This window comes from Oculina patagonica, chromosome 5 (genome assembly GCF_052425735.1).
Source record: "Oculina patagonica isolate OP01 chromosome 5, crgOcupat, whole genome shotgun sequence".
Classification (NCBI taxonomy): Eukaryota; Metazoa; Cnidaria; class Anthozoa; order Scleractinia; family Oculinidae; genus Oculina; species Oculina patagonica.
The window spans coordinates 25,076,403-25,099,422 of record NC_135762.1 but is presented as its reverse complement, the minus strand read 5'-3'; the positions used below and the strand labels follow the sequence as shown (position 1 = coordinate 25,099,422).

At 38.9% G+C, this 23,020-nt stretch overlaps 2 protein-coding genes across 7 annotated transcripts; both read left to right on the top strand.

The window, feature by feature from the left end:
- The first annotated feature begins 661 nt into the window (after positions 1–661).
- On the top strand, positions 662–22,717 carry LOC144653564 (uncharacterized). The gene is made up of 11 exons (XM_078513598.1): positions 662–755; positions 2,066–2,210; positions 2,588–2,690; positions 3,473–3,560; positions 4,295–4,414; positions 5,208–5,336; positions 6,243–6,368; positions 17,836–17,964; positions 19,540–19,668; positions 20,546–20,865; positions 22,399–22,717. The coding sequence occupies exons 1-11, from the start codon at positions 677–679 to the stop codon at positions 22,543–22,545; spliced, it is 1,515 nt and encodes a 504-aa protein (XP_078369724.1). The 5' UTR covers positions 662–676; the 3' UTR covers positions 22,546–22,717.
- Positions 7,006–16,799, top strand: LOC144653605 (uncharacterized). 6 transcript variants are annotated; one of them, XR_013570768.1, is made up of 5 exons: positions 7,006–7,460; positions 10,995–11,060; positions 11,728–11,981; positions 13,553–13,625; positions 16,253–16,799. XR_013570768.1 is itself a non-coding variant. In XM_078513647.1 (5 exons), exons 3-5 carry the CDS (start codon positions 11,917–11,919, stop codon positions 16,303–16,305), a joined length of 276 nt encoding a protein of 91 aa, XP_078369773.1. In that variant the 5' UTR covers positions 7,009–7,460; positions 10,995–11,060; positions 11,728–11,916; the 3' UTR covers positions 16,306–16,799. The 6 variants fall into 6 exon arrangements, 4 of the variants coding, with proteins under 4 accessions (XP_078369773.1, XP_078369770.1, XP_078369771.1 ...); XM_078513647.1 differs by having other exon boundaries at positions 7,009–7,460; positions 11,728–12,066; XM_078513644.1 differs by having other exon boundaries at positions 7,022–7,460; positions 11,728–12,066; positions 13,553–13,635.
- Positions 22,718–23,020: the final 303 nt, after the last annotated feature.

Sequence of the window (23,020 nt, the reverse complement as noted above, 5' to 3'; positions counted from 1 at the left end):
AGGAGCTTTACAGCTACGGCGGAAGTTTTTTTGGAAAAGTGATAACTTTATTGTAAATAAGCGGTTCTTATTTTTAGCCAGCGTGGTTTTTGAGCCTCATCTTTTCGAACATAAAAGATTTTTTGTTAACTATTTCACTCTCAAGACGATGAAAACTAACTCATTGAAATTCAACGTACGAGGGTAAGATTTTACTTCGCAGTTTTTTTCTATTTGTATTGTATTACCTTACAACTTTTGTTTGGAGTTGCAACTCAATTGTTACTGTATTTACTTTGTTTAATTGTGATTCTTTTAATTTCCAGCTCCACTCGTCAGTTAATTCATTTTGAATTGCTTTATGGTCCTCAGTGACTTTCAGTAGATTTTGACGGCATCAAGGGAGGCCATGCCATTTCAAGAGAGTCATAGATTGAAAACACGATAACAAAGACTTTGTAATAAATATCTTTCGAAGTTCAAATGAAAAACGTTTAATATCTTTTCAGCTGGTTTTGTTTTAATTATATTGTCTGTGGATGTTTGAATGCCGTATTCTCTTCTTACAGCTGAGCAATCAGAAAAGGGTTTGATCTTGAATTTCAAGCAAGTTAATACATTATATACAAAGACGACCAGTACTCAATTTCCTTTTTCGTAAAGTTATAAAACTTTCGTCCTCTTTGTATTGTGAGAGATGTTTGGGTCACTACCAAGAAGAGGAATTGTTCTCAGTTTTATTCTATTGTTTTCAACGCACATGGTAGAAGGGGCAAGTAAGTACATACGTATACAAGATTTTCTGTTTCCTCTGTTAGACACGGGAGTTTCAATTCCTCTGTTACAAAGGTAACCGTTAATATAATTTGCTTCACTCAAAACTCCAGGAAAATACGACTACCATGAACAACAGTTATCAAATCGGTTTTACTTGCCGCATTTTTTAAAAATTTGTATTGATTGGAATTATCCTTTAACCAGCTAGTGTTGTCAGGTTTTAACTTCTTGGTGAATCAAAAGTATACAATTACAGTTTAAAACAAGCAAATCTAGCTATCGATTTTGAAAGCGATTTTTGGAGCTCCTCAAATTTTATCAAAACATTTTGCATGAGCATCTAAGGCCCGGTTCAGACGCCGATCTTTTCATGAGCCGAACCTAATTCCTTGAATTAAGTACATGAAAAGATCGGCGTGCGAATCAAATTAGAACGGCTATTTCAATTTGGAACGGCTCACCCGTTCTTCCCGCCTGGCTTGGCCGAGAATTTCGCCTGTGGAACGCCTTTGGAACGGCTCTGATTCAGACGCCGTACTTTTTATGTTCCGATCCTAATTCATAAATTATTATAATGTATTTTGCCAGCAGTTCACCTCAATTATTGGAACTGTATTAGGAACGGCCTCGGTACGGCCGAAAAGTACGGCGTCTGAATCAAGAGGCGCACTTTTGTCAATTTGGGTCGGTCCAAATTCGAATTGAGTTCGGCTCATGAAAAGTACGGCGTCTGAACCGGGTCTAAGAGTCATTGGTTTAATTTTAATAGAGTCGATCTTTGTAAACACAACTGCTTTGATTATTTTTCTCAGGCTCTGTCCACACTGGCCCGGGTACATTTGAAAACAGGGAAATTTAAAAACCCCCGTAAAATGTTTTCTGTCCACATTAACCCGGGTATATTTAAAAACGATACGCTTCATCGCTCGCAGAAATACAATGCACAGAGCTATTGTTAAGCATTTAACCTTTTGTTTTGACGAAGAATACATGACTATTTGATCCGGTTCCGTTTTCAAATTTACCCGGGTCAGTGTGGACAGGGTCTCAGTTTAACAATTTTTTTTTGTTACGAGGGTCGTGTCTTACATATGTTTTCTCGATCATCCAAAGATAGCCGAACAAAACATGGCTTAGCAAGATACACAAGTAGCGATCCGCTGGGGCTGGCCTCCAAGGCCTCCCATCCAATCATATGCATTCGGGAGAGGACGAACTAACTCGGATAGTCTCATAAATTATGTGAGAGTGAACCCTGTAATATCGATAAACAGACATGTGACCGTGATCTTTCTTTGCATTCCTTTAGGATACGAAATCAAAGTCACAACCGCTGACGAGTACCTGGCTGGGACAAGTGCAAGAGTCTTTATTAATATCATCGGGGTGAACGATCAATCGACAGGCTCAATTGAGCTAGACAATGAAGGAGTTAATGATTTTGAACGTGGCGCGTAAGCACGGCTGAAAACCTTACATACACAACATATTTACGATGATGTTTTTTGCTGTTTTTGTTGTTTCATGGGGGGGCGGTGGCCTAATGGCTAGCGAGCTAGCCTTCGGGTCGAGCGGTTCGGGTTCGAGCCCTGGCCATTCTGTTGTGTTCTTGGGAAATACGCTTAACTCTCATAGTGCCTTTCTCTACGTATACCAGGGTGTATAAATGGGTAGCGGCGAAATAACGCTGGGTGGGACCTTGCGATGTACTAACATCCTATTCAGGGGGGAGTAGAAATATTCCTAACCGCTTAATATGTTACAGAAACTTTTTTTGTTGTTGTTCACGTAAACATATTATTTTAATGCAGGACTGTTTTCCTTTATACAGAACAGATACATTTTACCGACACGCCAAGTATATTAAACCTATCAAGGCCATAAAAATTAGACGAGCGGATTTCCTGATAAATCCTAATTGGAAACTGGACAAGGTATAGTGGATTTTAAAGTACAGTCATGCTATTAAATGCAATATGTTGTTTTGTTGATTATGATTTGTTTTCGATTCTGGGACCACGCTTTGGCGAGAGTTAATCAGGTCCGATTGCCCCAGAAAAAAATGTTTTCATCTCCCTGTCACCATCTCGACCCGTCACTTCGTGTCACTGTGTATATTGACTGGGAATTTCAAAATGGGGCGTGCATTTAGAAACAAAAGTGATCAAGTACATTTGCTTGAATGGTGATTATCATTAATTTAACTCCGGATGTCAGGCTGACTCTTTTTATATACGCACTTTGGTTGATGAGCTAATAGTGAGGAAAACCTTTGATATCGAATTCAGGGCAACGAAACTGTCAAGCACCTTCCAAGTTGGACGTAGCTTTTTTTATTGTATTTTATTACACGACTAAGACAGATGAAGTAACTAAAACTAGCCAGTCAGAGTGCGGAACAGGATTATGTTTCTCCAGCTCATTTTAATTGTAAAATCGTGCAATAAATCCAAGATTGCCAGTGCTCTCGGTCTTTTCGGACCTCTCTACCCTCGAGCATATTCAAAACCAAAGGCCGATGGCCTCCACGCCTGGGTAATGAGACATATGTATTGCATTTCTGCTCGTTTGCTTTGCCGAGTTCTTAGGAGAACGTTCCTTAACTAGTCTATTGCAAAATTAATGTATTCAGGTACATCATTGAGGAAAAAAGAAGAAAAAGGCTCATTAAAAGATGGAGATTTTCTTACATTAATTTTTATCACACTGCATGTAGGTGGTGATAACAGTTGACGGTTCCGAACCATACACGTTTTACTTCAACAAGTGGATAGACAAAGTGGATGAGTGGGAAACAGCATATGGTAAGATTTGCCTCTATAGGTGTACATGCAGTGTATATCTAACGTGTAATTTTTTTCAGACCGAATATTACTGTTAAGCAAAAACCAGTGACCGACTATAAAAGTCGCGATCTGATTGACTACGCATTCGCGGTCTAAGTTTTGATAGCCTGTCCTGTGAGCGCTTGCCCTTCGGCCTTGCCCTGCCCTTGTAACAAAACTATAAATAAACCCCCTAAAGTTATAGCCACCCTCAGCCTTTTAATAGATCAGTCTCTGGGTCACGCTAAAACAATTAGACGCGGCTTGCTCTCGGTTTCTGCGTCTACTTGCGTCTCCGCAATGTGTTTTTATTCAAGTAACTCAAAACTGACTCCCCTGTAGTGTGTAGTTTGCTATAAGCCATACACGAATCTTAATCAGCAGGTATCGTAGGATTTGTTTTAAAACGGTGTGTCCGATCCATTTCCTATATATTAGACCCTGCCTTTTATAAAAAAATTATGTGTAGAGAAAAGCCGATTTTTACCCAGAGCAACACAACACATATCATTTTGTAAAGGACTTATATAATTGACCATGTAAGCATGTGGTCGCGAATGGTGAACAAAAACCGTAACGGTTCTTCTCCCCGAAGGAAGCGGAGACCTTCTGTCAAACTTCCTCTCTGCTTGTTACACAGTGCTGTTACGAAAAGTTTACTTAAGGCTTTAATCGAGTTGATAGTTATGTATGCCTTTTTTTTTTTTTTACAGAGGAAGATGAATGTAGAGCTGGTATTTCTAAATGCGAACAACTTTGTTTTAACACAAATGCTGGTTACGATTGCGGTTGCCAAAAAGGCTACCAGTTAGATGGAAAGTACAATTGTAAAGGTAAGACTAGTATTGGCACACCATCTTTTCTGACAACAGCATCACAAAACGGACGAAATTAAAACAACGCAATACGATACCATCTGTCCTTCAAACGTACGGCCGGGTAATGACGATCTAACAACTAGAGAAAGACTCGTGAATATATATGATTGGTGTCTTATAAGCTGACTGATCACAGTCATTTTTAAGTTGCGGGTCTACATAAAGTAGACTGTCCACAGCCCTCTACTTTTTCGTGTTTTTTCGATCGATGAGCGCGCGGTGAGAACGGCGAAAGAACTGGACGCCAGCGCAAAACGGAAGAAGCAAGGGGGTGGGGGGCGGGGAGCTTTATTTGCGTTGAAAAATCGAGAGGCTGTGGACAGTCTAACATAAAGAGACTATATCGTTTCTTTAATTTGTCGTTGCCAATTTGACCGAAATCCTTGCAGTTTTTGATGTGGTGTTTAATAAGTTTTGACTCATAACACAGTGTGGGTGGCCCAATAGTTAGTTCTCTGGACTCCAGATCGTGCTGTCCGGGTTAAGCTTAGGCAGAACATTTGACTTTCATAGTCCTCTCTCCACTTACGAGTATAAATGAGTACCGGCAAAAAGTTGTGGTAACAAGCAGAATCCTGCGAAGGAATCTGCGATGGACTTGCATCACGTCCTGTGGGAGGGAGGGGAGGGATACTTCTAATCACTCTCATGCTTCAGAATTTGGAGGTTGAGCGCCTGGAAAATGATGGGCTTAAAAGGATTAATTTATCACGTTTTTACTGTTGCCTTGGAAAATACTTCCTTTAAGATGTGGACGAATGTACAGCTGGAGGTCACTCCTGTGATTTAGAAGTGTCGACATGTGTTAACACTCTGGGAGCAGTCACATGCCGCTGTAATTCTGGGTATAAACACATATCAGAACACACGTGTCAAGGTGGGTAGACTGGTGGACAGGCAGACGGGCAGGAAAGCAGGGAACTAGACAGGCAAACAGACAAATAGAGAAAGGAGGACAGAAAGACAGACAGACAGACAGACAGACAGACTGACAGACAGACAGACAGACAGACAGAAAAAAAAAGAAGAAGAGGAGGAGGGGTGAGTGAGTGAGTCACGTTTATTTTAAAACGGTAATACCATAAGTTACAAAATAACTTCTTTACATGAAAGCCGTTTTTTAGGGTAAGTAAATACATTAACAATGTGTACAAATAGTAAAAAAGGCAGGCAGAAAGATAGCAACAAGCAGACAGACAGACAGATAGGAAAGGAAGACAGACAGATAGACAGACAGACAGATTGAAACAGAAACAAAAAAAGACAGACAGAAAGGAAACGGGGTTAGACAGGTAGAGAGGCAGGCGGAAAGGTAGACAGACAGACAGACAGACGGACAGACAGATAGACACAGACAGATGGACAGACAAACAAATAGAGACAGACAGAAGGACAGATAGACAGATAAACGGATATACGGACAGACAGCTAGAGATTGACAGACAGAGTCTCTAGACAGAGGCAGACAAACAAGCAGGCAGGCAATTGCATTCTTGATGATAAATACACTCAACACAAACATTTGCCTTGTTTTTTCCAGTTTACATTACGTCAAACCCCGTTATATATTACGGACAATTCATTCAGTCCTACCCTCATATTATATTGAAACCTCTGTATAACAGACAGTTGACTTCGTCCTCAGAGAGCAACATTCGCATAATTAACGCTACCTCTGTAATAAATTAACTATGGTTATTACACACTGTTTATTTGTGATTTTGATCTGAAGAGACTAAAATTCATAAGGAATTTAAGAACTGACGTTTATTACGATTTGTAGATGTGGATGAATGTTTGACTGGAGATCACAAGTGCGACTTAACAGCATCAAAATGTTTGAACAAACCAGGAAGCTACAGCTGTCAATGTAACGAAGGATTTGTTCAAATTGGAAACAACTGCCTTGGTATGGGATGGAATGCTTCTGAAGGTGGCTGGTAACGGCTCTCAGCAGTTATCAGCACTTGTACTTTGATGGATCAATAATACTAGCACTCTTTATCAGATAATGCTACAATAATAATATTATACGAATGATCAATCATTTATGGACAAGTTATGGCCATCGTTTTTACAAACAGGCCACCAAAGCAGCAGTATAACCTGTTTAAAACACAATTAATTCCAGCTTTAGGTGCTTATAACTCGAAAAAGAGCTTAGTAACCTTCGTTTTACACGAATCGCATGTAAAGAAACAAAGTTTTGCAAAGTTAAAAAATTCTACGGATAATTTTCAGAGCCGACTTAAATATTTGATATTTAAGATGCCTCTGACCCCCTTCCGTAGATAATGTGGGCCCGGCGTATCCAATCGAACGTTCGGTAATCGAATATAATCGAACTCACAATAAATTTAGTCAATCGAATAAAATCGAACGTTCGATTTCAGAACAGTCGACAATTGAACAAAATCGAACGTTCGATTGCCGAATAGTCGACAATCGTATTCAGTCGAACGTTCGATTACCGAACTCCTGTTTGTTTATATTGCGGACATTTTGTACAGTGCACCGTCCCCCTGATTAGTCGTGCGTGATTTATTAACTGGGCGGTTAGTCCAGTTCATAGATTCGGTAGCTCATTATACAATTTATACCTCATTCTCCCTGCTGTTTCGTTAATGAGGTTTTGTTGTTGGCGTATATTTTGAAGGAAAAGGAGAGACGTCATGCGATGTTGTGTAGATTTAGGAGGAACGCTAGGAATGAGTTTAATGACAGGGGAGGAAGCAGGTAAATGCGAAGTTTTCGGGACGAAAAGATTAAAAAAGTTGTGCCAAAAACGCCATTTTGAATAATAGCGGACATATTTGACCGGTGGAGACTAGAGGGATCGTGGACTCTGGGGACGAGAATGGCGAGTCGCAGCCTGAATGTGCGTTTGGAATCCAAATGAACCGAAAAGGAATTTTGTAAGGATGACAGGAAGAATTTCTTGTGAGAGGAGGTTGAATTAGGCTGTGCACTGAAGGCAGACGGTGATGAGAGACGAGTTCAGGTATGACATTTGTTTATAATAGAATGTAGTTTGCGCGTTCCTATGTTTATTGACCTTTATTGCCAGCTTTCGCTTTGATTTTGGACCGGCGATCCGATTATAAAACAACTTGAACTGTTTAGTGAAGTAAGAATACTCAAAGCAATGGTCGTCGGGTTATTGTTTTTGGTTCTTTAAGAGCATTTTATCGGCATTGCATTATGTATATTTTTGGAAGAAATGCGTGGTTTACGTTTTTGGCTGTGTTTGCTAGATCTGGTTTTGTTTGGCCAGAAAATTACTGAATTATTAGCTTAACATATTTCTTTTACCCTTTGTTCGCTTTTTGGAGGCAAAGTTATGTTGGCTACTGTGTGCAACATTGAAGGTGATATAAAGATAAAGAGGGTTAATTGTTACTGATATCCGTTTGCTTCAAATCTGTTTATATAAAGCTCGGGGAACTTGCTACAAAACGGAAATAATTTTTGAAACTGCATGAAGCTGATATTGCATGGCTAAAAATAGTTGCCTAAGTTCATGATGGTGCATGCTCCCATTATAGTCGCTACATATAGAGGGTTGTCCTAAAACCGGGAATGCCGGAAACCCGGAATGCCGGAATGCCGAAATGCCGGAAATCCAGATAAGAAAGCCCGGAATCCTAAAACCCGGAATGACCTTTTTGTGTACGCCTTTTTTCAATAAAATACGTGGAAATATGTTATTATTTAATTTTTTTTTTTTTTTGGGGGGGGGGGGGATTGGGAAGTTTGTTACGAGTTTCCAATTACGTTGCGAGTTAGCAAATCAAATTGTCAATTTCGATACAAAGTTCCAAACTTCGGCCCGACTGAACTTCGCAATTTAGCTAGTAGAGGAGAAACAAAACATGTTGTTTCAAAGTAATGGCGATATCTGAACTCAATGATTTTAAAGGAAACAAGTTACGGCAGGAATATTCCAGCGATTCTTGCGGCTCAAGTTGCACAATATTTGTTTGACGAACAAGCAGGACGACAATAACAACCTTCTAATCAATGTTCTGACTGATGGTGAGTAGAAGCACTACATTCATATACCGTCTATTGCACTTAAAATGAACTTTCGAAAATGGGTATCAAACGCTGTCGATATATATTCGTCACTTGATGATGGAAGCGATAATTCAGTTGAAGTGTCAGACAACGTTTCGCACCAGCGATCACGCAAGTAATTTGAGGATAAATGAATTTTATGCAGTCAGAAATTTGGTCAAATTTTCCTTTTTGTAAAAAAAAAATATATTTTTTACGCTTTGTGCGAGGTATAATCTTAATTTTCAAGTCTTTCGCGTTTGTAAGCCGGATGAAACTGGATACATGGTTTACCCATCAGGATCTTTACATAAAGTTGATTTTAATCGAAGCCGAAGCGAGGCGACAGGGAAGACTTATTTGTCACGCCAACATGTTTATGGCTCGCTGAACATTAATTTAAAGTTTGTGAGCCTTTTATATTTGTTATCATCATGCTTTTTCCGAACGATTAAGCGTAGCAAAGCCCTTGTTGATAACATAACTACAGAAGGTTTTAATCTGCACAAGTTAACACAATGTAAGATTTTTATTGACGTCGACTATTTGGTCAAACAAATGTTTTGCAACTTGAGCCACAAGAATCACTGGAATATTCCCCTCGTAACTTGTTTCCTTTAAAATCATTGAGTTCAGATATTGCCATTACTTTGAAACAACATGTTTTGTTTCTCCTCTACTAGCTAAATTGCGAAGTTCAGTCGGGCTGAAGTTTGGAACTTTGTATCGAAATTGACAATTTGATTCGCTAACTCGCAACGTAATTGGAAACTCGTAACAAACTTCCCAATCCCCCCCCCCCCAAAAAAAAAATAAATAATAACATGTTTCCACGTATTTTATTGAAAAAAGGCGTACACAAAAAGGTCATTCCGGGTTTTAAGATTCCGGGCTTTCTTATCCGGATTTCCGGCATTCCGGGTTTCAGGCATTCCGGGTTTCCGGCATTCCGGGTTTTAGGACAACCCACATATAGATCTGCTACGAAATGGAATGAAGTTGTTTAAAAACCGATAGCCTATTGAATATTGGTCATACACCGATACAAGCAATTTGTTCTTTAAAAAGAAAAAAACCTGGCGGTTTGCTGCTGTGTGAGAGTTTTAAGGCCAGTGTTAACATGACATATGAATGACTCATTCCGGAACAAGTTAATCCCATCCCGATATATTTCACTCTATCTGTTTACATGATACCAAGACAAAAGTCAAGTCATTCCCGAATGAGTTCATTCCGGTTTTTAAATGAATTTGATTCCGAGATGAAACCGCATCTTGTGAAACCACATACAGAGGTCACAGTTTGAACTCAGAGCAAAAAAATGTAAATTATAGCGTTTACTGTTTAGCCCGAAGAAGCAGCCCTATGGTCAAATTGCTTGTTAAAATTGCAGATATAGCCATCATGAGCATTAAAAATACCGGTAACATGTTTGCTCAAAACATGCGCCATCTTGTTTTGATCTTGAGTGAAAACTACGCACGTGAAAACGACTTTGGTTGAGCTGGTCGATTATGTCATGTGGAATGTATGCAGTCAACGAACTTCATTGTGAACTTGTTCCGAAATATAAGTCATTCTGGAACTATATGTAAACAGGCCCTCATGTGCAAGCAGCAAGGCGTGTGAGGCATGGCAGCGAGGTATATGAGGCAAAAATCCCTACTCCAAATGAAAAGGTTTAAATCGGAGTGCTATATTTAAGCTATCTGATCTGCTATTTAGCTGGCTAACTAGAATGTATCGCACACCTTGCTGCCTCGCACTTTTGTGACGACCTGCTGTATGACCCCTTATAATCAACTGTCTTTACTAACCCGGTGGAAGTCGTCATTCAAAATATGGATATCACAGAACTGTAAATTGTAGATCACTACAGCAAGGTTTTTTGGTGTTGTGTTCATGTGTATACATAGTACTCGTGTGTGGAAAAATTCACTGCATTTAGTGGGTTATTTGTTTAGTGTTGTTTTGTTTGTACGCACTGTGACCAGTGATTTTTTTTCCTCCCTTCCCCTCAGGCATTAGCAGGCCATTCACTTGTTATGCAAGTGAAAGAAAGTAAAATCCCAGGTACCTGGGAGAAAAGTGAGTGGGGGGACTCCCGGCTGCCTCTTATGTTCTCCCACCATGGAACTCCTTTGTAAAATACTTATAATACCAATCAAGTGTAAAGGTGGATGACGATAACTTGCAGGACTGTCATTAAGTTTTTATGCAGCCAAACATTGAAGTTATCACCCGTAGCATTTCATTCTGAATGCAACTTGTAAAGTAACACCAATCAAAATGTTTACCTGTAACATTGAGTGAGCTCATGATCAGCCGTAACAGGTGTTACGGGTTACAGCCCTTAATGACAGCCCTGGATAAGGGATGATAACATTGTTGGTAGCTGTGAAATGAATTCTTTATCTTACCTTCTCAATTGTGGTGCTTTCAAGATATTTACTATACTTAATCGTTTGTTTTTTTAAAGGTGTTATTTGGACTTGTGAAAATTTAAAAAGAATATTTGACAGGTGAACTCACGTAAAAATGCAAGGTGAGATTGTGTGAGTCCTTCTTGGGTTGCTGTATGTTCATCCCACGTGGGATGCTGCCTAAAGGATTCTAAAATGACCTGGGTGGGGTGTCACCTAGGATCCTGCTAATTACTCCAGGTGGGATCCCACTCGAGATACCTGCTGCTAATTCCACATGGAATTTTAGCTGTGCATTGATCCCAGGGGGGATCCCACCTGGGATCCTAACTAGTTCTAGGCAGGATCTCAGCTGGAATCCCATCTAATTCTAGGTCTCTACGCATATTATCTGAAGTGGTAATTCCACATGATTAGGCAAAAAAGATATATTAATTAGCTGTCTTACAGTAGATAACAACAGAATCAATACACTGTAGTGTTGTCATTTGAGTTTGATATATTCAATGTAGTCATCTCATTCATCATAAATACATTGTAATTCCATTCATGTGGCCACCAATGAGCCACAAGGTGACAATATTAAAGCTAGGTGTTCTTTAAACAAGAAAATGACTGGTACTGAGCATTTGCTCAGGTCAACTTGAAGGGGCTTTATAATTATTATAGGTAGGTGATTGTATTAATGGGGTGGTGGTAATGGACTTGGCCCATTATTATTGTTTTTTGATTAAGTAAAATTACTGAAAAGTTTTTTCAATAACTCAATTTTGTTTTTGTTTATTTAAGGAGTTATAATAGTTTCAACAACTGATGGGAACAAAGTGGTGCAAGGAACACTGCTGCCATCATCTGCATACCTAAATCTGGAAAGGCTGTATTAGCTCACATGAAGGGAGAAAAAGGTTGCTTTTTATGTGAAGATAAAGGCGATGGGTTGGCAATGGCTTACAGAGATTTTGGCTTTACAGCACAGGCATGTTGCTCCACATGATACCCATGGAAAAGTTGTTATCCGGAACGTTATTTAAAATGGAGAACAGGTACGGCCTCGTACCCAGACGCCTCTCTTGTTCTCGCTTTGTCGGAGAAAGAAAATCGAGGCGCCTGAGGAGGAGGCAGGGACAGGTAAGTGTTACTAGCAGTTATTGTATGCTGTTACTAACCAGTTAATTATTTTCAATACAAGTTTTTTTTAACTTTTTCATGTATCCAACACTTATTAATTAACATGATATATCTTCTTCTGTCAATCATATGGAGGTGATATCCTGAAGGGAGAGATGAAATGGAAGTGAAGTTCACCATTAGTTAGTCCGTCTGATCAAAACCAGTGAAGTTGATAATGACATGCCTTGACCACCTTATAAATAATTTACTGAATTTTATTTTTTTTATTGAGGTCAATGGGATAAATGGTGCTTCTGTGTCTTTGCTGTTTAAATAATTTGACCTTGTGGTGTGTTAACTACAATTGTCAAGGTCATTAAAAATTTTAATTATTGAATATCAAGTTAATAAATCATTAAAATGATTTATAAACTTGATATTCAAGCTTCAGAATACAGAAATTAGCCTCTCTACTAGTATTGAAAGGTGTCTTAGTTAATTACTTGCTTCACTACAGTATGCAAATGACAGCTATCACAATTCTTGTGAGTGAGCAGACAACAACAAAACAGCTAATAATGATTAATAAATGCATTTATATGGCAGATTTTCCATATGTATTATGTTCAAATAATCCGATGAACTGTTGGACAATTTCTACAGATTGACGACAGTACTTTATGGTTAGATATGAATTGGTTGATGCTTTGGCATACAATTTTCATGTCAGTGCACCTGCATAACTCATAAGTGCACAGCTAATAGTATTTCCGAAATGATTCGATTTAGCACCCGGGGGGCTTATTTACTTTTGGCACCTCATGGAAGGGCGCTTATTGAGACAGGGCACTTATTTAATTTTTTGAGAAAAAACCAAATGTTCAAAACAAAACTTAAATATATATTGAAATAACTAACAATAACAGAAACTGTCAGTAACAAATTGTTGAAAGTTCAGTTACTTTTAAAAGAATTGTTTATTTTAGCAGTAAATATATACATGTTCGGTCCGGTGAATGTTTGTGAGTTTATCTTTTCGACATTGATGACATTTTCATCCCCAGAGGCCGCAATCCTTTTGGGAAGGAGAATGCATCGATGACTTCAATAGGGGTGGTTATCCACAATAGGGGGGGGGGGGGGTATTAGAATAGAGGCTCATAACAATGGGGCACTTATTAGAATAGAGGCTCTTATTGGAATAGGGGCGCTTATTGACAAAAACACATTCGAAGGGGGGCGCTTATTCGGAAGGGGGCGCTTATTGGAAGGAGGGCGCTTAATCGAATCATTACAGTATCCAATATTGTTTGGCTTTTTCACTGCCACTGGAAGTGTGGAACTAAACTAATACACCAAAATGTTGCATAGAGAAAGTGCTTTACTCATTCTTTTATTTAGCTGTATATCAGCGTGAACTGTTGCTTTTTTGCCCGGTCACATGTGCCGAATTTAATTGCAAGGCTGTTTTATGTTATAATTTATTTCTCAATTGTGTTTACAGAAAATGTCAATACTTCCTCCACAGAAGGGATTGGGAATTCCTGGTGATGGGAGGGGTCTCAAAGGCCAAAACGGTAAGGAAAGGTATGAAGCTAAATTGGATTTCCGGAGGGTTCCCTCAGGTTGGGGGTGGGGGTGGGGGTCTTAGGAAAAATTCCTTCTGTGAGGGAGTTATGGATCATTTTTCTTCAGTTAAGCAAAATATTATTTTCTGATAGAAAAAAAATAGGGCGTCAGATGTCAATATTTTTAACTGCTGGAAACAATATGATGATCAACTTGAAGCAAAAAGCGATAACAATTGTTTGAATTCTTTGTTAGACCATGTGTAGGGGTGGGTAAGGTGGGGTGTAAACTCCGTTGAAGGGTACGTGCTGAAGTAATTGGCCCTTTGAGAACTAAAGATGCACGGTGTCCCTTTCCCATTCCCAAAGATCACTTGGTTTCCTGTTGTCTCTGGTGGGGTAATAGAAGGGATTTTTTTTGTCTAAATCATGAATTATCAACAACAAACATCGGGGATGATGTGGTCCAACTTCTACAACAATAAAATAAAGAATTTTTGATTTTGTATCTTTTTTTCTCACTTAATGATTAATAAAAATGTTACAAAAAATTCCATTAATATAGAAAAGTGGAAAACAGACGTTATAGTAAAAAAAAAACGTTCGGTTTTTATTTGTACATATTATAGCCTTTTAACCTTTTTTAAAAAAAATTTACGTCTTAGCGAACATTATATCGAGTAAAATTTGTATAAGTAATTGTGGGTACTTGCAGTGATTCTATAAAGTTAGCTTTTTAAAATAGTAAGCTAAAAGGATTAGGCTCAAGATGGGATTTAAAGTTGGAACCTGGTCTTACCCAATGCAGTACTGTATGATGCTTTTAGATACCACTGAACCAACATTGATAATTTTGCATGCCTTGATAATTTTGATAATGGCAGAGCATCAGAGTAATATCGAAAAGTTTCAGGTACATGTATGAAGCTAATGTCAAGTGCGATTTTTGTTGTAGGTTTGTTTGGAATCTTATGTTAAGCCGCTTCAGACTTGAAATTGATAAAGCTCTTTGGTAGTGATTGCTGGCTGAGAAGGCTATAGGCTAACGGAGTTTCTCATTCCTAAAATCTGCAATTTGAATTAAGTTATGCACAAAGCTGTGGTATAAAAAGACAGTAAACGCCAAGAAAAATACATTTTTGCACCGTGTTCTCCAGCATGATAAATAGATCAAGTTATGTTGATTTGGACTCGAAGTTATTGATATTTTTGTTACTATGGGGGCCACCCATGGAGGGGAGGGGGACAGCACATTGTGTTGTTTCGAACAAAATTTTTCTTGTTGTGTGTGGAAGCATTTCATCTGTTCGCTAAAATCTGCTTTTGTTCACGTGTTGCCAGTTATGTTTTCCTCTTGTTTGTAAATCCCCAAAGGCTATTTCGATTAAAGGCAAACGTCAGTTTACCATTTTTAACCAAGCCAAAGTTGCAAAGTGCCAAGCCGTCGCGACTGACAAATACAGCATTTCCTCCGCGAAAATAAAAAAAAAGTGCTTGAACTGAAAGACGTTTGCATTCTTCCATGATATGTTCGAACAACAATGCCCAGGATAAACCTTCTACTCATACTAACTTCATGCAAAAAAAGTCGATATCTCGAAGAGATCTTTGATTTATTTCAAAATTTAACTTCCCTTAAGGTAAACAACCAACTGGCAAAGTTTGGTTGGAAATCTATGAGCAGTTCTATTTCAAGGGAATTACCTTAAGGTCTCTATTCAGAATTCTTGCAATACATAGTTCCGTTGTGAAGGCCTTACTTACAATTTTAGTGGCATTTTGTGGAAGTGCCGGGAGTAGACGAATGGTGACACCACCACAGATAGCGCATCCAATTTTTTAATAAGCGCCACACTCGCGATCCAATAAGCGCTGCATCTGAGGCGCAAAAAAATATAATAAACAGCGCCGCGCTTATTCGAATAAATACCGTAACCTGATGATAGTACTAGTGGCTACGTGCATATCAATCAGGATGTGAAAGGTATGGGAAGCTTTGTGGTAAATTGACAATTTCTTGGGAACTTAATATTAGATGCACCAGTGTATGCAACAGTATCAACGCATACCGAAAAATCAGGGTTATAAGTGCTCCTGCTTATAATCGTGTCTAGTTATAAGCTCATCTACATGGAAACAAAAAAAAAACATCCGGATATAAGCCCCCCTCCCCCCCTATGGTAGATGACAGTAAATGTTGCTTTACAGTACACACTCTTTTATCGGACACATATATGGACAGGTGCTTTGTTGCGCATTTTATTTGACTTTTGATTTTTGTGTTGGTCCCCTTTTTTATTCTATTTTACTGTACCTTTTATTGGGATTACACGCCTCCCATGCCTCACTGCCTCGCCTCGCATACCCCGCTGCCTCACATATTTGGAATACTCTAACGCAGTTATCCTTCAACAACACCATTCCATTCCTTAACTCTAGGTCTCTATATCTCCAACATAATTCTCAGACACTTAACTATTGTTAACAAAATCAATTTGCTATCCAGTCCTTGATAACCAAAATATTAAATGTCAGCCGGTTTCATCTTAAAGAAATTTACTAGCCTCCTACAAACTCAACTTATCTTCTTATCTTCGTTCTAAAACTTAAAAGGATCTTTCTCTCATTTTATTCAGTTGCAGAGCAAGAAAATACATGGTTCACAACAAGTCAAGTACACAAGAATTAAAGGCAACAACTAACGAAATGGATCCACAAGAAAGAACCATCTCACAATTATCAAGAAGGATTATAGTTCAAACAAAACCCATGGATTCTGACTCAACTTTATCAGCTGATCTGACGTTTCACCTCTACAGAGTAATGCATCACACTCGCGAAGCAACTAAAATATAAAACAAAGTAAACAAAAAGCCAAAGAACAAACTGCCGTGCAGTTATTAATACTTCACATCTGTAGAGGAATTACACTTCTTGCTTCATTCCATTTGCCTTCTGCTTTAAAATAAAAATGTTCTTAATCGACACACGAACTATACGCAATCGCGTACTTCTGTTTCAGGGATAAAAGTCTTCAGTTTGTAAATTCTGCAACTCACTTGAAGTTAACTAGAGCCATGTGATTTGTCTAACAACGTCACGGCCCAAACGTCACTCGACTTACATAATGAAATACACTTTTTATTTATTTAAAATGAAAAATCTCAATGAACTGTACTCACAGCTGGTGATTACATTGAAAAGCAATGATTGTACTCTGTATATAATATATTACTTATATATTGCTATTTCCATAATATTTCACACTTTAGCCATTAACTGTGCCTGACAACAATCCATGACAATAATCCATCTTCCCCATAAATTTTTTACAAACCTAAAAAAAAGCGTCTCTCTCCCAGCAAGTCACACAACCGCACGTTTTGTCCCTCGTCTAAACCAGCCAACGATTACCTACATAAAGCTCGCAACCACACTCACCATCAAGCAAACCAAAAGTAACTTTTCCATTTCTTCTGTATGACTTGCACAACCGACTTTACTCCTTTGAAACAACTCCTTATATTAATCGAATATACAGAATAACCACGGCCAAAAACCTACCATTTTCACGTTGTACCGACATACATGTATATATAGACCTGTATAATACACTAAGAACTTCACGACGTCATGAATAACTTGACAAAGCGTCGATGAAAATGACTTAGAAAATTTAAAACCCTTTTTCAAACTTTCTCTAACCGCACCTTACCGGCAACCGAAACGTCCTTTCTATACAAAAATATACGAAATGACCTCCGTCCAAAAAGAATCGCCTTTTCAGACTAAAGGTAACTAATATCATCAAAATTTCGCCTCAGGACGAACACGAAAGCATTCAGAAAAATCACAATTACACCTTTACAATTATCTTTCTAAGTGTCTCAAACCGATACACTGAAAGGCCAATTCATTTCAACACAAACAATATGATATCTCTAATGTAGACGTCATTTCCCGCCCAGTTTTAAGCTTCTTTAAGCTTCTTGTTTATAAAGAGACGGATTCCGAACAGAATCCAATCGGATTGAGTTCGATTGTGTTCGATTGGTTCGAAAATCGAACTCACAGCCAAAAAGATGTTCGATTTTGTTCGATTACCGAACCCAATCGAACGATTAGTGTTCGATTGGGTTTGATTGATTTTTGGTTCGATTTTGTTCGATTGGATACGCCGGGATAACGTCCACTACGCATTTCTTATTAATATTTTTAGATGTGAATGAATGCGTGACTGTAAATCACAAGTGTGACTTGAAAACATCAAAATGTGTAAACGAACCAGGAGGCTACAGCTGTCAATGTAGAGAGGGATTTGTACAAAACGGAATCAACAACTGCCGTGGTATGTAATGAAATATCATGACCCAGAGCGTGCAACTTCCACATTGAGTCTGTGAAACGGCGTTTTTACCAATTAAATAATTTTTAGATAAGATTTTCCCTTGAATTGGTTTCGGATAGCCAATCACAAGGGATACATAATAGACTGTTTATACGTTACTACAGTACCTCGTTCACATAGGAAATTAACATGGCGGACTCATGCGAAGAATCGCCTTTGGAGTGTTCCGACAGCATTTCGAGCGATAATTTCATTATTTTCCCTCAAAGTATAAGCTAGCGTCATCGGAAACAGTAATTTTCGCGGGAAAGGCCGGCTTGGCTAAAAATAATTTTATTTGCGAAAGCGCCGTTGCACAAATGTGGAAATTGCACGCTCCGGGTTATGGGCTCCTGGAAATACTTATTAAACGCCACATAAAAAAATAACAAATCTGTAAAACTCTTTTCTTCTAAAAATAACATGTAATTTCGCAACGAAAGAACAGTAGGTAAAGGAAATCCTAACAAAACATACCGACTACTACCTAATGTCTTTAACGGGTATCAGATTGTGTGACTTGACCCCAAAAATGTGATAAAACAGCATCAAAATGTATGAACAAACCAGGGAACTATAGCCGTGAATGGAAAATGGGATTTATTCCAATTGGAGACAACAACTGCCGTGGCATGCAATTAAATATTTATTAAACGCCACAAAAACCTACAAGAATTTTTTTTCTGAATACATGCTGTTTATTTCTAGAGAGAACGACGAGAAAGCCAAAAATGGCATAGACTGTCCACAGCCTCTCGATTTTTCATCGCAAAAAGCCCCCCACACCCTTGCTTCTTCCGTTTTGCGCTGGCGTCCAATTCTCTCGCAATTCTCATCGCGCGCTCATCAATCGAAAATACACGAAAACATAGAGGGCTGTGGACAGTCTAAAAATGGCACTGGGACTGGATATGGTACAGTGGAACCCCGATATCGTTATATCGAGGTATCGTTATATCGAAACTCCCGATATAACGATATGGGAGAAAAATAACCGAAAATATCGTTATATCGGAGTAAACCTAACAAGTATTTTTTTACTGCATATAAAGGAGGATAAGGAGAACAATTTTGATAAAGAGGCTTAGAATACAGTATCATTTTCGTATATCGTCGTACAAAGCTGTTTACAGAAACGTTAGAGATCACTCAATAACTGTAATATTATTGCAGTAAATTCGATGTTTTGCAAATAAATTGTGACTGAACTGATAATATCTTTATATCGGGAGGATTTTACGCTCGGTCCGCTAAATTCTCATCGTTATATCGGGAATATCGTTATATCGAAGATCGTTATATCGGCCGGTTCAGTCCCATACCGTTTTACTCTAACTTTTGCCGGGACCTAGAATATTCGTCGTTATATCGGGGTTCCACTGTATTCGGAGAATCGGGAAAACAACAGGCTGGGAAATGGGATTTGGGCAAAATGTAGGTTGGAAAATAAGATTTACTGAGTGCCCCCTTCCCCCTTCAAAGAGGAAGAAAGCAATGACCATTGCACATTACTTTAGCGATTATTAATATTTTTAGATGTGGATGAATGTGTGATTGGAAATCACAAGTGTAACGTGACAACATCAAGATGCGTTAACGAACCAGGAAATTACAGCTGTCATTGTAAAGAAGGATTTGGACAAACACAAGACAACCAATGTCGTGGTACGTACCGATAAATACTGTCGCTATGATAATTTCAATTGAGAAGAAAAATTAGAAATCGATACTCATCAATTAAGTGCTAAATATATAATACCGTAAAAAGGTATCATCTCGATCAAATGGCTTTACGGAAAATTCATACAATAATAGATCCCGGGGGAGAGGGTACTCCCTAGAGTAGACAATACGGAGAGGCCCCGGCCGAAAAGGGTGCCTTTTACAGAATGGACGTATATAAAAGGGTAGGGATTTTACGAGATGAAATATTGGAAAGGTATGGAAAAGTGTTCTCTTTTGGCTAAAAGGGTCTTTCATCTGGAACAGATGGACTCTATGGGATTCCTCAATTAAAAAGTTTATAACACTGAAGGGATGCAATATTTCTTACGTTGATGCGTGGAAGAGGGTGCTATTTTCTAAAGAAGGTATACGAAAGGGTTACCTTTCCCGTTTAAAGGGGTAAATAACAGAGAAATGTTTGGATCTTGTGGCGGAGCCTCCGCGCATAAAAGTCCGTTGGGTACTCCCCGGTCAACAAATAAATTATCATTTCCCCGCCAAGTAACACGTGTTGCTTGAAATTGTAAATTTGTATCCTCAGCATAATTCCGGTTATCAGTTGCTTGGAATATTTTAACGAATTCAATTTGTCTTGAACTCCAGTGACGGGTGATTTGACCTGGATGGATCCGTTCGATACGACCTCCTTATATCAGCTGATGCTAAAATAATGCTATCAAACAAAATTAATGCTAAGTCATTTTGTGGAAGTATTGAGCCATTAAAGCAAAACTGCTGTAAACCATGTTTTTAATTTTTCTTGTTATTCGGCCAAAATTGCTCATTGCGTAAACAGGAACTTTATTTTTTTTCTCAGCAAACCAATGCAGCGATTACGAAGCTCTTGGAATGGAGAATGGAAAAATAAGTAACCAGTCTATCACAGCCAGTTCTCACTATACCCAGTACCCTCCTTGGATTGCGCGGTTAAATACTGGTTCCGACAATGGCTGGTATGCTCTTCCCAGCGACTACCCCTCGCCGTGGATCCAGGTGGATCTTGGGAAGCCGACATGGCTAAAAGGTGTCGCGACGCAAGGGAAAAGATTTACCATATATGTGAAGACTTACAAGTTGGCCTATTCATTGGACAAGGTCACGTGGTTTATTTACCACGGTAATGGACAGGACGATAAGGTACAGCAGTGCAACTGATTCTTTTCAAGTCAGTAAAGATCTGAAAAGAGAGTCTGTGAACGGAATTAGCTGAGAGCAGACCAACGACTATAAATTGCTTTCTCTGTTAATAAACTAATCGTAAACCGTAAAGTCTTTTCTCTACTTTAGTGGCATCCTTCCTTGTAACTGAAAACTGGCTATATTGTGTTTGTTTGTTATTATTGTCTTTTGCTCTAATGGCTAGTGAACTAGACTCTGGACCTCTACACTCGGGATGGAGCCCTGATACCTTGTACAAGATACTGTACTCTCACAGCGCCTCTTTCCACCAAGGTGAATGAACGAGCACCAGCCATGTAATACTGGGGTTAACCCACACAGCGGTCAAACGCAGCGCGCGTGCGCAGTTCTTGTGTAATTCCCGCCAAAATCTTCCATACAAAGTCTTAAACTTTCCGAAAACTTTCGCTTTAAAGCCAAAAATTAACGCCGTCCCTGGAAAGGTAAGTTTTATACGCCGCAGGGGGGGGGGGGGAAGAAACTTCCTTTGTTACACGACTCAAAAAGTGATCATAGCGGTGCCGGGCAACCGAGACTGCGCAGTAGCTATCGAATGGTTGCTAAGGGTGTAGTGAATAGCTTGACAAAATTCATTGTTTAATTCGCATGATTTGGTCTTGATCGTGCACAAAACACAATAGCTATTTGCATTTTGATTGCTCCTTTGAAGTCTTCCGGATATCAAAACAACCGTGAACAGTGATAACGGTGACCAGTCTGGCAAAAGAAGGCTAGTGAATTATACTAATTAAAAATAACTCCAATGGTTCTGAAATTATTTCCCATTTTTTGGTTGTTATATTTCAACCGTGACAAATTTTTCGGTTGTTACTCCACGCCGCCAAAACATTCTCAGTGACGTGAGACATTAGACGTAAAACATCAAACGCAAACACCGCGACTATTCGCATTTCACACGCACGCAGTCATTGATATTTAAATATTTCCGAGAAAACAAAACCTTAGTTTGACGTCTTTCTTAGCAACGGCTTGATTGACATAGACTCGCACCGTTTCCAGGCACTGCTATGTATTCAAAGAAAAGTGCCGTCTTTCTTCCCCCCCCCCCCCCCCCTCTGATACGCCGCTTATGGATTGGAAATTTGATAATTCATCTCCACTGAGTGTCCCAGCTTGAAATGTTCTTTCACCGTACTATTTCGTTAACAATTCCTTACAGATGTTTGCCTACTTTCGAGTCAAAAGTTCGAGGCGGCGGGGACCGGATGTGACGTCAACTTTTGCGTTTGACCGCTGTGAAGGGTTAACCGTGCGATGTACTTGCATCCCATTATTTTAGGGGGTAGTAGATATACTACTAGACGCTACATGTTACGGAAACCGTAGAGAACCACATCATAAAGACTCAACCTTTTGGGAGAGGATATTGGATCATACAATCATTTCGTATTACGTTGGAGAAAAAACTAAATTTACTCGTTGCCATTATTATAAATTATTCAATACTGATTAATACAATTTTCTTGTCAGGTTTTCATCGGAAACACGGACCCCTACAGAGTGGTAACAAACGACTTGGACATACCAGTTCACACCCGTTATGTGCGGATTTATCCTCTTTCTTGGAACGATGGTCTGGTTCTTAAGATGGAGTTATATGGCTGTACGACTGCATAGTAGCCGTGCTGTGTATGATGCGTTTAAAATTGTTGCTGGAAATGGTGGCCTTAAAACATATTTAATAAAAGTGCTTGTGATTGTAATCTTGTAAGTCCTTCGCAAACCGGCGCACTCAGTAGAGAGGTGGACAGTCTTGATTGAAATTAAAACTAATGCATTTGTTTATGGAGTCATTTAGTTTCTATTCTCCAAAGCCTATAGTTTTTGTGTGACTTGTCTTCAGGGGATAAAGAGACACTTTCGAAAAAGCCCTCTAAGTCGGCTTCTGTTTATTAAATCGAGTCTTGGTACACGGCATTTATATGAAAATGAGTGTTACTTGCACGTTCATTGTCTTACAAATCAAACTCGTTTCCATATGAAGGGTTGTGCACCAAGAGTCCTTTTGAAACAAAAGGCATTTCATTGGAAATGTTCTATCCAGCTGGCCTTTCTGTCTGTAAAGAACGCTCAAATCTATCATGCACGTCAC

Coding starts and splice junctions, on each gene's coding strand:
- LOC144653564 (XM_078513598.1), top strand. CDS start 677: ATGTTTGGGTCACTACCAAGAAGAGGAATTGTTCTCAGTTTTATTCTA. Junction 4,415..5,207: donor TGGAAAGTACAATTGTAAAG/GTAAGACTAGTA, acceptor ACTTCCTTTAAG/ATGTGGACGAATGTACAGCT. Junction 19,669..20,545: donor ACAAGACAACCAATGTCGTG/GTACGTACCGAT, acceptor TTTTTTTCTCAG/CAAACCAATGCAGCGATTAC.
- LOC144653605 (XM_078513646.1), top strand. CDS start 11,917: ATGTTGCTCCACATGATACCCATGGAAAAGTTGTTATCCGGAACGTTA. Junction 12,067..13,552: donor TGAGGAGGAGGCAGGGACAG/GTAAGTGTTACT, acceptor TTGTGTTTACAG/AAAATGTCAATACTTCCTCC. Junction 13,636..16,252: donor GGCCAAAACGGTAAGGAAAG/GTATGAAGCTAA, acceptor CATTTTATTCAG/TTGCAGAGCAAGAAAATACA.